At 42.8% G+C, this 13,704-nt stretch overlaps 1 protein-coding gene across 3 annotated transcripts; it reads left to right on the plus strand.

The window, feature by feature from the left end:
• On the plus strand, positions 1-12,071 carry THAP12 (THAP domain containing 12). 3 transcript variants are annotated; one of them, XR_016280284.1, is made up of 6 exons: positions 1-118; positions 2,773-2,893; positions 5,072-5,179; positions 6,722-6,758; positions 8,085-10,168; positions 12,006-12,071. XR_016280284.1 is itself a non-coding variant. In XM_089513013.1 (5 exons), the coding sequence occupies exons 1-5, from the start codon at positions 30-32 to the stop codon at positions 10,037-10,039; spliced, it is 2,310 nt and encodes a 769-aa protein (XP_089369139.1). In that variant the 5' UTR covers positions 1-29; the 3' UTR covers positions 10,040-11,673. The 3 variants fall into 3 exon arrangements, 2 of the variants coding, with proteins under 2 accessions (XP_089369139.1, XP_089369140.1); XM_089513013.1 differs by lacking the exon at positions 12,006-12,071 and having other exon boundaries at positions 8,085-11,673; XM_089513014.1 differs by lacking the exon at positions 12,006-12,071 and having other exon boundaries at positions 8,100-11,673.
• Positions 12,072-13,704: the final 1,633 nt, after the last annotated feature.

The raw sequence follows: 13,704 nt of genomic DNA on the forward strand, positions 1-13,704 counted from the left end.
CGCCGCCGCCTTTGAGGAAAAGGAGGAGGATGCCGAATTTCTGCGCCGCCCCGAACTGCACCCGCAAGAGCACCTCGGCCGACCTGGCCTTCTTCCGCTTCCCCAGGGACCCCGCCCGGTCAGTCGCCCAGGGACCCAGCAGGAGGAGGGGAGAGGGAGAGAGGCGGGTTCACACGTTACGCGCGGGCAGATGCGGGTTTGGCAGGGGAACACGCGGGTCGGGCGTAGAGGGAGACGGACATCCTTTCTGGGAGGGAGGAAGGAGGATCCAGTGCCTGACCTGGGTTCACACGTTACGTGGCGGAAGATGAGGGTTTGTGAGGGAAACACGCAGGTTGGGGTTGTAGGAAGATGGAAACCCTTGTGAGGAGGAGGGGGATTCAGTGCCTGACCCGGGTTCACATGTTACCTGGCTCAAGATGAGGGTTTGGCACGGAAACATGCGGGTTTACTTTAGAGGGAGGCAGATTCTTGGATTAGAGGAGGAGGAGGAGGAGGGCTTCACGTGTTCTTCAGTGCCTGCCCACGTTACGAGGAAGTATGTCAGGGCTTGACAGGGAAACACGCATCAGGGCCTGACCTGGGTTCAGACGTTGATGTGGTTCAAGGTGAGGGTTTGGCAGGGAAAGACGTGGGTTGGGGTTAAGGGAAGATGGGGATCCTTGGCTGTGGATGCAGAGGGCTGTTCAGACGTTACTCAGTGGCTGACAGCATCTGCGCACTCAGAGGGAGGCCACCCTGTTCACACGTTACTTGGTTCAAGATGAGGGTTTGGCAGGGAAGCACGCCAGTTGGGGGAGGCAAGTCATAGAATGGCAGCGTTGGAAGAGGCCCCAAGGGCCACCCAGTCCTACCCATTCTGCCGTGCAGGAACTCTCAGTCGCTCACCTTCTCCAATACCTGGCCCGTGTTCCCACATTACCAGGGAGAATGCTGTCAGAGTTTAGCAGGGAAAGACGTGGGTTGGGCCCAGAGGGGCACAGAGACCCTTGGCGAGGAGGAGGAGGAGGAGGAGAGTTCAATGCCGGACCTGGATGCACACACTGCATGGATGAAGATGAGGGTTTGCCAGGGGGTTATGGGGAGACTAATCCTTGGATTAGAGGAGGAGGAGGAGGAGGAAGAGCATGTTTAACACATTACTCAGTGCCTGGCCTCTGTCCACACACTTCATTGATAACTGCCTTTGCATGGATCTTGACCCATGGCAACCCTATGGATGAGACAGCTCCAAGACCTCCTGTCCTCCACTGCTCTGCTTCGGTCCTTCAACCCCATAAAACCCATGACTTCCTTAATAGAGTCCATCCATCTGGCATGTGGCCTTCCTCTCTTTCTCCTTCCTTCCACCTTTCCCAGCATTATTGTCTTTTCCAGTGAGTCCTTCCTTCGCATGATGTGTCTGAAGTAGGACAGCCTCAGTTTGGTCATCTTGGCTTCCAGAGATATTTCTGGCTTGGTCTGCTCTAGGACCCATTTGGTGGTCTTTTTGCTGCCCATGGGATCCTCAGCACACTTAGGCCCCTCAAATTAGACACTATACTTTATTGATATAGCCTAAAATTGCATTGGCTTTCTTAGCTGCCACTGTTGACTCATGTTCAACTTGCAGCTTACTAGGCTAAATGTACCTAGCTCCCTAAGTCATTCCTCATGGGGCATGGTTTCAAGACCTTTCACGATTCTGATCGCCCTCCTGAGTCGTTCCCCATAGGGCTTCACCATTTTAATCGCTCTCCTTTGGACACGCTCCAGTTTCTCCACATCTTTTAAATTGTGGTGCCCAGAACTGGACACAATATTCCAGGTGGGGCCTGACCAGAGCAGAATAGAGTGGCACTATTACTTCCCTTGATCTAGACACTATACTTTTATTGATGCAGCTAAAATTGCATTGGCCTTGTTAGCTGCCGTATCACACTGTGGACTCTTGTTCAACTTGTGGTCTATTTGGACTCCCAGATCCCTTTCACACGTAGTCTCATTCAGCCAGGTGTCCCCCATCCTATATCTGTTCATTTCATTTTTCCGCCCTAAGTGCAGTACCTTATATTTTTCTGTGTTGAATTTCAGTTTGTTAGCTTTAGCCCAGCTTTCTAGTCTAGTCCGGTCATCTTGAATTTTTATCCTGTCCTCTGGGGTATTAGCTACTCCCCCTTGTTTGGTGTCATCTGCAAATTTGATAAATGTGCCCCCAATTCTGTCATCCAAGTCATTGATAAAGATGTTGAATAGCACTGGGCCCAGGACAGAGCCCCACTGGACACCCCACTGGTCACTTCTCTCCAGGATGAAGAGGAGCCATTGTTGAACACCCTTTGGATCTTCTGAATCATTTCCAGGATAAAGTCATATTGATCTTTCATTGGCTGTGGTGCTTAGAATATATAAATGTATTCCTAGTGGGTCATTTGGCAGCAAATAAATAATTTAAAATTTCACATCACAGTGCTCATTTGGTAGGTTATATGTTTGTCCTTTGCGTATCCTGACATATTCAAGGCAAAGAATAATCAATTCAAAACTATTTTATTTCATAGGGTACTTTTTCATTAAGTGTTTCATTAAAGGTCTTTTTGTACCTGCTAATGCCAGTGATTAAAAATGAAACTGAACAAAGGCTCTGATTTTAGTTACCAATTTATCCTGATGTTCTAATGCTGCTTGAAATTATAAAATTGGGATGGGCAAACTGCGATCCATGGGCTTTTGTGGCCCTTTCTACCAGATTTTGCCATTTTCAAGAAGCTAAAAGAATGTTTTCTCTTGCAGATGTCAGCGGTGGGTTGAGAACTGCCGAAGGGCTGATCTGGAAGATAAGACACCTGACCAACTCAACAAGCATTACAGACTCTGCGCAAAACACTTTGAAACGTCAATGATATGCAGAACTGTAAGTGAAAGGATCTGACAACAGTAGTCTCTTTTTACTCTACAAGAGGGGTGACCAATACACACAATAGGTGCTACATGCAACACTCTCTTCCCCCGCTGTATTTGTAGTCCTCCTGGCAACATTGTGCTGCTGAACTTTTGCACAACGGTAAAATCGCAATTTAGAATTATGATTTTATGTGTCTTCTGTTAGAGGAGAATTTCACTTATACAAACGCAGTCCTTCTCTCAATCAAAGTTGCTCTCCTTCCATGGCTTGTTTTATTGTCAAAACAACAACAACAAAAATGGAAAGATAGTGGTGTGGGAGTACATTTGTGGGAATATTGGTGTGTGTGTGTGTGTGTGTGTGTGTGTGTGTGTGAAATTGGCCTCTCCTTCTGGTAAAGGGTCTCATCCTTGCTCTACAATGGGCAATATGGTTATAGTTTTTGTGCCTTACCTCAGGTTACAAATAGAATTCTTTAACTAGAATGTCTTATCAAACAAAAGGGATTTTCCATGATTTATTGTCTGAAGCTATTTGACTGACTTTCCCTGTGATAAGAAGATATTTAAATGCTCATGTTTTGCAGTGAAGTGGAACGTGAGGAGTGTATTCCACTGACTTCCATGCATGCCCAACCTATTTGTTTCAAGGCTTTTAAGCCTCTCTGAGTTACATAAGAATGAAAGTATGTAGTGGTAGATTGTTGTCCTGGGAATTGCATAGCATGAGCTGGAAAAGAGTGAAGGTGGGGCTATCCCTTTGGAAATACCAGGTTTCATCAAAGAGTCTCATCTGATGCTCTGCTGAAGGAAATTCCATCTCTGAAAACTGAACAGCGTTTTATGGCCCCAAATGTTTTTGAAATTAGGTTTTAAATGGTCAAGTGAATTAGTTTGGATAACGGCTATATACCGACTGCTCCTATTCCCCTTTGCTGGATTTGTCTAGAATATGAAAGCATGTAAAAAGCTTTGGGTAGCTTCAGGAAATGACTACTACAAGGATTCAACATGGAAGTACAAAGAATCACAAATGTTTGCTGAGCACCAGCATCACTCTTCCAAGAGCTGGGATAACTTTACACATCTGAGAAACAGATGAACTTACAGAAGTCATTTTCTTTATCCTATCACTTTAGCAGTTGTTAAAAAACCCAACAACCTATTATTTCATTTGGTTTTACATTCAGACTACAGATCAAGCTATCTTGACTATTAAAATCTCTGGTTTCCTGAGAGACGTGATTGATGGGGAGGCCCTGAGCAGCATGCATCCCTCTCCTCTAAATTGCCACTTCCACTGAAGTCCAGAGAAGGCAGGAAAGTCTGCATCTGCACTGCAGAAATAATGCAGCTAGACACCATTTTAACCTGCATGGCTCAGTGCTGTAGAATTTGGGGATTTGTAGTTTTGTAGATACAGCTATTTAGCCTGTATCAAACTGCATTTCTGCAGTGCAGATACAACCAAACAGCAGGAATCTCTTCAGTTGCTGGTTCTTATCCATGATGCAAACAGTGGTAATGGCTCCACCACCCTGAAAACCTGTCGATGCACCTGTCTAAATGGCTAGATAGAATCATAGAATTGAAAGTGGCCCTGTGGTTCATCAAGTCTAACCCACTGCCCAATGTGAGTTCTCCAGCTATAGCATCCCCAGCAGATAGCTGTCCAGCCTCTTTTTGAAGACATCTAGAGAGGTAAGATCTTGTATCTCATGGGTGATGAAGTTACTCTTCTACCATTCCTTGTCCAAATAAAAGAAGTGTTTGCCTCACTCCTGCTCAGGCTCCTGGGTGTTGGCAGAAGACTGGAGGTCACAAGAATTTGGGACACATATGAATGGCCAGTTAGCCAATCTGAGCCAATATATTTGTAGAGCAGGCCTGTCGTGCAAGTATTTCATTTTGTTTGAGGAGTTGGGTTCTCCCCATTTAAGTCTGCCTGAGACATGTCTTGAGATCCATGAAAGAGTTACCTAAAAATGAAAGTTAAAATGTAAAAGCGGATTAAGGACATGTTCTCTTGGTGGGTTGCCATTTGCGAGGAAGAAATGGCAAGGAAACCAAACTGGTCTCAAATCCTTCTGCAGCAGCCCTTTTCCCCCCAGGTGATATGTTTTCCTTTTTAAAGAAACTTGTTGACAAATCATAGAGTAGAAAAATAAAAGCTTTTTTTCCCTTGCAGAGCCCCTACAGGACAGTTTTACGAGACAACGCTGTGCCAACAATATTTGACCTCACAAGTCATTTGAACAATCCACGCAGCAGGCACAGAAAAAGGATTAAAGAGCTGGTAGGTCCCTTGAGTGGAGATGCTATGGTGCAGTAACTCTAGGCTCGAATGACTAGGCTGAGTTCCAAAGGGCAAACTAGGAATAGAATTACAATACCCAGAAGTCACCACTTAGTGGAAGGCCAATCCAAACTGTACCCTACGGCATCCCAGAACCTCTCCTACAGCATTTTACCAAATTTCAGCTGCATTTTATCCACGTTTTGTCATTTCACCAGTTAGGAATCTCAGTTGCTTTCAATAGCTCCCCAGTTTTGCCTGAAACCAAATGTTGGTGGATTTCTCTTAAGAAGAGAGGGTTCATTACATCCTCCTACAATTATGTGAAGATCATAGGTGCATGTGCTGCAGTCCTCCACTGCCTGCTTAGGGTAGGAATCATAAAGCATCCATGGTAGGAGTGCAGACATGGCTTGGATTAGAAGCCCCTGATTCTGGTGGTGACCACTGCTCCCACCTAAGTTCTCTGTCTGCATGGCAGAGGTATTGGGGCAAAGGTTTAGTCAGTTTATTACACATGCTGGTCTCAGAGGAAGTGGAAAGCAAAGATATCTCCACTTAGGAAGGAGGAACTACATAAGATTCCCAAGTGCAAAAATATATCATTAAATACCAAAGACAGAATCATCCAGGCTGCAGTTTTGGCGTATGATGCTGCAAGCTATGGTACTGGAGGGAAATGCTATGGAAACCCTAAACTGCTCAAAATACAGGCTGCATCCGCACTACAGGAATAATCTAGGTTTATACTACTTTAACTGCCATGGCTCAATGCTATGGAATTCTGGGAATTGTAGTTTGTTGTGGCACCAGAGCTCTCTGACAAAGAACGCTAAATATCTTCCAAAACTACAATTTCCCAAATTCCATAGCAGTTAGTGGTGTAAACCTGGATTATTTCTGTAGTTTGGATGCAACCACAGATAAATACATCCAAGAGGAAATTAAGCCTAAACTTTCACTAGAAGCCAAAAACGACCAAACTGAGGCTAATCATACTTTGGATATATTGTGAAGCAGTGCAAAGTGTGGTGGCCGGGGGGGGGGGGGGGAGATGGATTGACTCACTGAAAGAAGCTGTGACTGTGCTAAGTTTGTGAGACCTGGACAGGGTTATTGATGACTGAGGCTCTTGGATGTCTCTCATTCCTAGTGTTGTAAGTGGAAGCCGATAGGATGGCAAATAACACTCTTGGGTTCATTGTTTAAATATCTAATGGTCACCCTAGTTTTTGGTGACCTGTGCCAGTTCAGAGTTTATTTGCCTACACCTGAGAACATTTAGAAGTGGTGGGCTAGACATGGGCAGCTTATGGGCAGTTGGTCTTCTACTGTGAAATGAAATTGTGGATCTTTTTATATGTGGTCTGTGTCATTTTTTCCAGCAAAGACAGTCTCAGCACTTTGAATGTTTTAAGTGTCCTTGGATAGATACATGTCTGGGTGCAGAAGAATTGTGTTCGTAAAAATTGTACATTTCCCTTGCTTTTGGGGAAAAAATTTCTCACATGGGATATAATCCTATTGGTTTTCTTTCCCCAGAGTGAAGAAGAAATAAGATCATTAAACCAGCCAAAAAGTAAGTGATCACTGATGCTACAGGATGGTTGGCTTATCTTTATGTACATCCATCTTTTTATCCTATTTCTTCCTATTTGACTTTGTCCTGGAAGGATAGACAGAATGCATGCAAACAAATCACTAATATTGAGACATTTAATCATTCTGGATGATGAACATGATCCACCCACATCCTGTTAATTTCATCAGGAGAAGTCAGCACATGTTTTAAATCTCTCCAGTTGAAATCAGTGGAATTTTGAGCATATCGTGTCCTCTGCGTCATATGTGAACAAACCTCAGGCTTTCATACACAGCACTTGCAAGCATATACTAGTGGTCTTCCTTTGAAAACTATGTGTTTACAAACACATGTAGCCTATGAAGATATCCATCACAGAGCCAAAAACGCCAGTAGCTTCCAGAGAGGTGTACTTGTTTGGAATAATCTAGTTCCTCCTTATCTACAGTGTGAAATGGCCTTGAATTAATTATTTTTTTGTAAGATAAAAGTGGATAATCCTCCCACTCCATTCTGTCTGTTGTAAATGGTTATGTTGCTAGGATAGTGCAGTGTTTGGAAACTTTTAAGAGAACATTTAAAAAAAGATATGCATGTTTTCATAAGAAGTCTTGTGATTTTGTTCATGCCATGAAACAAGCATAGGTTTTATTGCCATTTTGTTATTAACTTGGCTATCAGATGCAGCAGACAGTACTGTCCTCATTCAGAGCACACAATCCTGTGTGGGCACAGGTTTCCAAGCATGTATGTGTTTATTTTGCTAAAGTGTAGAGTAGCCCCAGGAAAAAGAATAGGGTCGCCGTACTTTTAAAACAGGCATGGGCAAAATGGGACTTGTGGTTCATATGCAGTCCTATAATCTCATTTTCACCCCCAGTTAACCCGTCCAGGACATCCCCAGATTCTATTTTTTAGAAGAGGCAAATGGATTCTCCCAAAGAGCATGGGACTGCCACCAAATGAAGAAGGTTTTGGTTTTCCAACACTGGCTAAAAAACCATGTCACATGGTTTCTGGTTTCAGAAAAATGCAGCAGTGCAGCCCAGCAGAAGTGCACAGGATGCACATTAGCTTTAAAAGCTCTATGAAAAATGGAATTTTAGCAGGTTTAGCTTCTCATACAAAGTTCTCTATTCTACTCAACTATTAACCTGTACACTCTTAATTTTTAAAGTATTAAAGTTTATATGCGACCTCTAGGAATTGTTACACAAGAATGTTCCCCATCATCAAAAGTATGACTGAGCTTTGTTAAACTTAAAGATGATGAATTGGTCATTTTGGTATTGCTATATTAAATGGCTTATTAAATATTTTCAGTGCCTCTTTTTCTAGGTAGTGAAGCTTTTGAACAAGAAAAGATGAGTCAAGAGTCTGTTGACAATGATATCGCAAACCCAGCCTCTGTGGAAGGAGGAGATGAGCCCTCTGAAGATAGCATCCCTTTAACGCAAGAGGAGAGGGAAAACAAAGACTACCTTAAATCTTTATTTGAAATTTTAATCCTCTTGGGGAAACAAAACATTCCTTTGGATGGCCACAATGCTGACTCACTCCCAGAAGGCATCTTCACTCCAGACAACTTCCAGGCCCTCTTGGAATTCAGAATAAACTCTGGAGATGAAGTCCTGAGGAAGCGCTTTGAGACCACAGCTGTGAACCTGGCTTATTGTTCCAAGATGCAGCAAAAGCAAATGCTGGAGATCTGTGAAAACTGCGTGCGAGATGAGACCCTCCGGGAAGTCAGGGACTCTCACTTCTTTTCCATTGTCACAGATGAGCTGGTGGACCTAGCTGGTGAGGAGCATTTGCCAATACTGGTGAGGTTTGTCGATTATTGTCACAACCTGAGGGAGGAATTCATCGGGTTCCTACCTTATGAGGCAGATCCTGAAATCTTAGCTGTTAAGTTCCATACAACAATTACCGAAAAATGGGGACTGAACATGGAATATTGCCGAGGCCAAGCCTATATTGTCTCCAGTGGTTTTGCTTCCAAAATGAAGACTGTGGCTACAAGGATCTTAGAAAAATACCCACAAGCTGTATATACGCTGTCTGCCTCTTGTGCCTTGAACATATGGTTAGCCAAATCAGTTCCAGTTTTGGGTATCTCTGTGGCACTTGGCACAATTGAGGAGGTTTGCTCGTTCTTTCACCAGTCACCCCAGTTGCTCACAGGCTTGGACAACGTTATCACTCTTCTCTTTCAGAACAGTGAGGAGAAGGGGAATGAACTGAAGGGCATTGTCCGTTCCAATTGGACAGGCCGACATGATACCTTTGAGATTGTGGTAGACCTCCTGCAGGCCTTCGTACTGTGCCTGGACAGCATAAATGACACTTCTATCCGGTGGAACAGCTCTGTTGCCGGCCGAGCATATATACTTTCCACTGCATTAGCAGACTTTGATTTTGTTGTAACTGTTGTGATTATCAAGAACATCCTCTCTTTCACAAGAGCCTTTGGTAAGAACCTCCAGGGCCAAACATCAGATGTCTTCTTTGCAGCCAGCAGTTTGACAGCAGTGTTGCATTCCTTGAATGAGGTGATGGAGAATATTGAGGTATATCATGAATTCTGGTTTGAGGAAGCCACCAACTTGGCCATGAAGCTGGACCTATCTGTTAAGCTTCCTGGGAAATTTTGCCGAGCCCAACAAGGGAGCTTGGATTCTGAAATGACCCCAGAAAACTACTACAAAGAAACACTTAGCATTCCAACTGTAGAGCACATCATTCAAGAACTGAAAGATATATTTTCAGAGCAGCACCTAAGAGCACTGAAGTGTTTGTCTTTAGTGCCCTCTGTCATGGGGCAGCTCAAATTTAATACATCAGAGGAACATCATGCTGATATGTACAAAAATGACCTCACCAACCCAGACACGTTGTCTGCAGAACTTCACTGCTGGAGAATCAAGTGGAAACACAGAGGGAAGGATATAGAACTGCCCACCACCATTTATGAGACGCTTCATTTGCCTGACATTAAGTTCTTCCCTAATGTGTACTCGTTGCTTAAAGTTCTCTGCATCCTGCCAATAATGAAAGTGGAGAATGAAAAATTCGAAATTGGCCGAAGACGCCTGAAGGCCTACTTGAAGAACACATTGACTGAACAGAGATCGGGTAACCTAGCCTTGCTTAACATAAACTTTGATAATAAGCATGACTTGGATTTAATGGTTGACACCTACATCAAACTGTATCCAGACAAAGCAGACTATCCAGAAGAATTCGTTCCATCATCAGAAGGAACAGAAGAGACTTAACGGAATTATAGGGAAAGATGACTCAAGCTCTTGGTTCTATTTTTGGATACTTGTTTCCCTTTTTTGGGGAGAGCAGGTGGTCAAAACTGAGAGAATTAATGAATCACTGCAAGCATCCTTCCATTTAAGGTGTGTCTCTTTGAACAAGCCATGAGATACTGACCGTCAGCTTAGCGTTTTAAAAAAAGTTGATCTGTTCAGATGTAGTATCTGAAGTTGTAAAGACCTGGCTACCATATTGACACAGTTGATGTGACTGTTCACTCTCTCTCCCTTGGTCCCATTACTTAGCATAATAATTTTATGTTGTTACTTTGAGAAGACACACTTTGCGGTAACTGCAGATCCTCTCACTCAAGTAACTAACAGGATATTTTTTTTAAAAAAGAAAATCATTACTTTGACATTTTTTGATTATCCATTCTTTTTTACCCTGTAACAGTGCTGTAAATGGCCTGGGTTCCAGTGAACTATTGGGATAGTTCAAATCAAGTGAGCAAAGTATAGCCTGTGGTTCACACGCAGCCCCGCAGGACCATTTTATGCCCCCTAGTGCCTCCTGGGGCACATTTTTTACTCAAAGGCCCCCAGATGTCCTGTAAGAGGTGTGGGGGTCATTTTCACTACATTTTAAACCCATCTCCCCAGCCATTTTGTACCCAGAAAAGCCCTTTAAAAAAAGCAAGTCACATAATGTTTTGAAAAAAGGCCTCTCCTAGGCCTAAATTGGCTGGCGAGGGGCTACAAATATGGTGAAAATCCACCCATAGTCCCTGAAGAGCATTGGGAAGCATCTGGTGGCCTGCCTTGTAACCTGCCTTGCATCCCATTGTGGGGGAAAGGTGGGTTATAAATCCTTTAAATAAATAAATAGATAAATAAATAAATACCTTTTTTGACTGGGGTTGGAGGAATGTGGTCCTCTAAGGTCTCCTAAGGGGCTAGTGTGTTCCCTAGGCTCCCACAGTTGTCCACCCCAGTTTAGTGTTTGGCCTAATCTGTGTACTGGATGGGACTGTTGTCAACATCTGGAACCCATCACAGGCCTGGAATTAGGTTTCACAGAGAGCTCTGGGACAGTCCCAAGTCTGTATATAGGAATTTCGACAAAAGTCACCTCCCAAACAAGCACACCCCTTTTCTCTTTCCAAAAGATTCTTCTTGGCTCCACCAAGGGAATTTGTCCTTCAGTATGGAGGCGAGTTTTCATAAGTGTTCATGAACCAGTGGCTCCTGTTCTTTGTCCATTGGATCCCCTGTACAGTGGCCATTTTTGAACTCCTGCTTTTATGAGTGGATGACAACTTTCAGAAATTAAGCTATCTTTTTAAAAAATAAATAAATAAAGGAAAAATAAGAGTAATATGCAGGAAGCATCCAGAACTCTCTTCAACTATAGACCTGTATGTACATTTTTACTAGTTTCCTTCTTGCCTCGAGGATAGGAATTATGAACATAAATGGCAGAAGAAGTGGAAATAAGAGGTTGTAGGGGTTTTTGTTTGTTTTGTTTATTTTAGGTTTTCTATGTAGACATTGTATGGAGATTTTTTTTCTGCTGGTATTTTTGAGGCTAAAAAGGAAACATTTTTGTATAGTTTTATTTCCACGCGCAATAAAATGTGAATTTCCTATTTTCAGTATTATCTGTTAGCTGTGGCTGTAGAGCAGCCTCTGTGTGTAGGTGTCCCTGGAACCATAGGACTCTGTAAGAGGTCACAAGGGGTTCCACAAGAGATTGTGAATGGAAAACATAATAAACGTTTTTTGAGCTGTAGATATAATTTTTATGCATGGGTTCCCTGAGACAAGAAGTTTATTTCAACAGTTGCTCCAAGGTAAAAAGCCAGCTCCAGTAGCTCCCAGAGATCATAGAAGCTATAGAACCAGCTTTCAAACATGTCACCATCTATGTGAGCTCTTGTCATAATGGTCTGTCAGCCAAGAAACTCCCTTTGTATCCCAGATGTCTTTTGCACAAAGTGGATTCTGTGATTGTAGAGGTGTGTTCTCTTCATTTGGGGTTCTAGGAAGACCTTTGAATTTTCACTGTTTCCTTGTTTGAACCAGCTGCATCCTAGAAACCTGTCTCAGGTGACATTCTTTTTCCTTCCCTTCTTTAGAGGTCTTAACACATTTTAATGGGTTTTTTAAAATTATTGGCCACATTTCAGAAAAGTGTTCTTTTATCAGCTGCCATTTTTCTTCCATTTATCTAGACACAATACTTCCATTGATGCAGCCTAGAATCGCAGTGGCCTTTTTAGCAGCCACATCACACTGTTAACATACGTTCAACTTGTGGTCTACTAAGACTCCTAGATCCCCTTCCCATGTCGTCTTGTTAAGACAAGTGTCCCCCATCCTATATCTATGCATTTCATTTTTTTCTGCCTACCTTGTTGAAATTCATTTTGTTAGTTTTGGCCCAGATTTATAAACTATTCAGATTTGATCCTCTCCTCTGGGGTATTAACTACTACTCCTAATTTGGTATCATTTGCAAATTTGATAAGAAGACCTTTTATTCTTTCATCCAAGTCATTGATAAAGATGTTGAATAGCACTGGGCCCAGGACAGAGCCCTGTGGGACCCCACTGGTCACTTCTCTTCAGGATGAAAAGGAGCCATTGTTGAGCACACTTTGGGTTTGGCCAGTCAACCAACAAATCCACCTAACTATTGCATTGTCTAGCCCACATTTTACTAGCTTGTTTTTAAAGAATATCATGGGTGACTTTGTCAAAGGCCTTACTATCCTTTTTCCACTCTGGAAAATGAACATGTTAATATTTATGATTTATATATTTAAAGTATTTCTGTATTGCCTCCCCACCCACAAGGACTCACGGGGCAATGAACAAATTTTTAAAAATTCAAACAATGCAGAGAAAAAAACATTCTGTAAACACATTAAATACTTTTTAAAAACAATCCTAGAATCAAGTTTTGGGGAACAGCTAAGATGGCCATTTCAAACATTGAATGTCATGTAGAAAAAGCAATGTCTTGGCTGCCTACTGGAAGCTTAAAAGCGATCAGGCAAGTCTAACTTCCTTGGGTAGGGAGTTCCACAGTCAAGATGCTGCTACATTGGCTTGAGAAGCATCATGATGGAGTGGCATTCTGAGCAGCTGAAATTTCTGCAAAAAAAAAAAGCTGCTTGTCCTTCTTGCTGGGCTGCTTGCAATCCTGTAAAAGAACATGTAATTCCACCCGACCCTGAAACCCAGGTGGTTTGTATCCAGAAAAGGTGCAGGCTTGAAAATAAAATGCAACAGTTATGGCCAGCCCAACAGGTAATGCAAAATGGATGGATGGTGTTCAGCATCATCAGAACCAGATCTGCAAAACCAGTAATAGAATCCATATTGGTAGAGGACAGTTGTGGAGAAAATAACACATGAGCCAAGAAATTATCCTACCAACATAATCTATTGAGTTAGACCCTTTGTCCATCCAGTCCAGTACTGGCAGGTTCTGACTGGCAGTAATACTTTCCCAGGGCTGAGTCTGCAGGACCTAAGCCATGTTTTGGAAACCTCTTGGGCAATTTTAGGCTTAGAAAGGCCTATTGTTTTTATAGAAGAAGGTGAACTAGAAGTCACATCTGTTAAAAAAAAAAAAAGGCCTCTGTTTTGCCAAAATTGGTGTTGATGGGGAA

Source organism: Sceloporus occidentalis, unplaced genomic scaffold (genome assembly GCF_023333645.1).
Source record: "Sceloporus occidentalis isolate IW3139 unplaced genomic scaffold, rSceOcc1.0.p SCAF_2, whole genome shotgun sequence".
Classification (NCBI taxonomy): domain Eukaryota; kingdom Metazoa; phylum Chordata; class Lepidosauria; order Squamata; family Phrynosomatidae; genus Sceloporus; species Sceloporus occidentalis.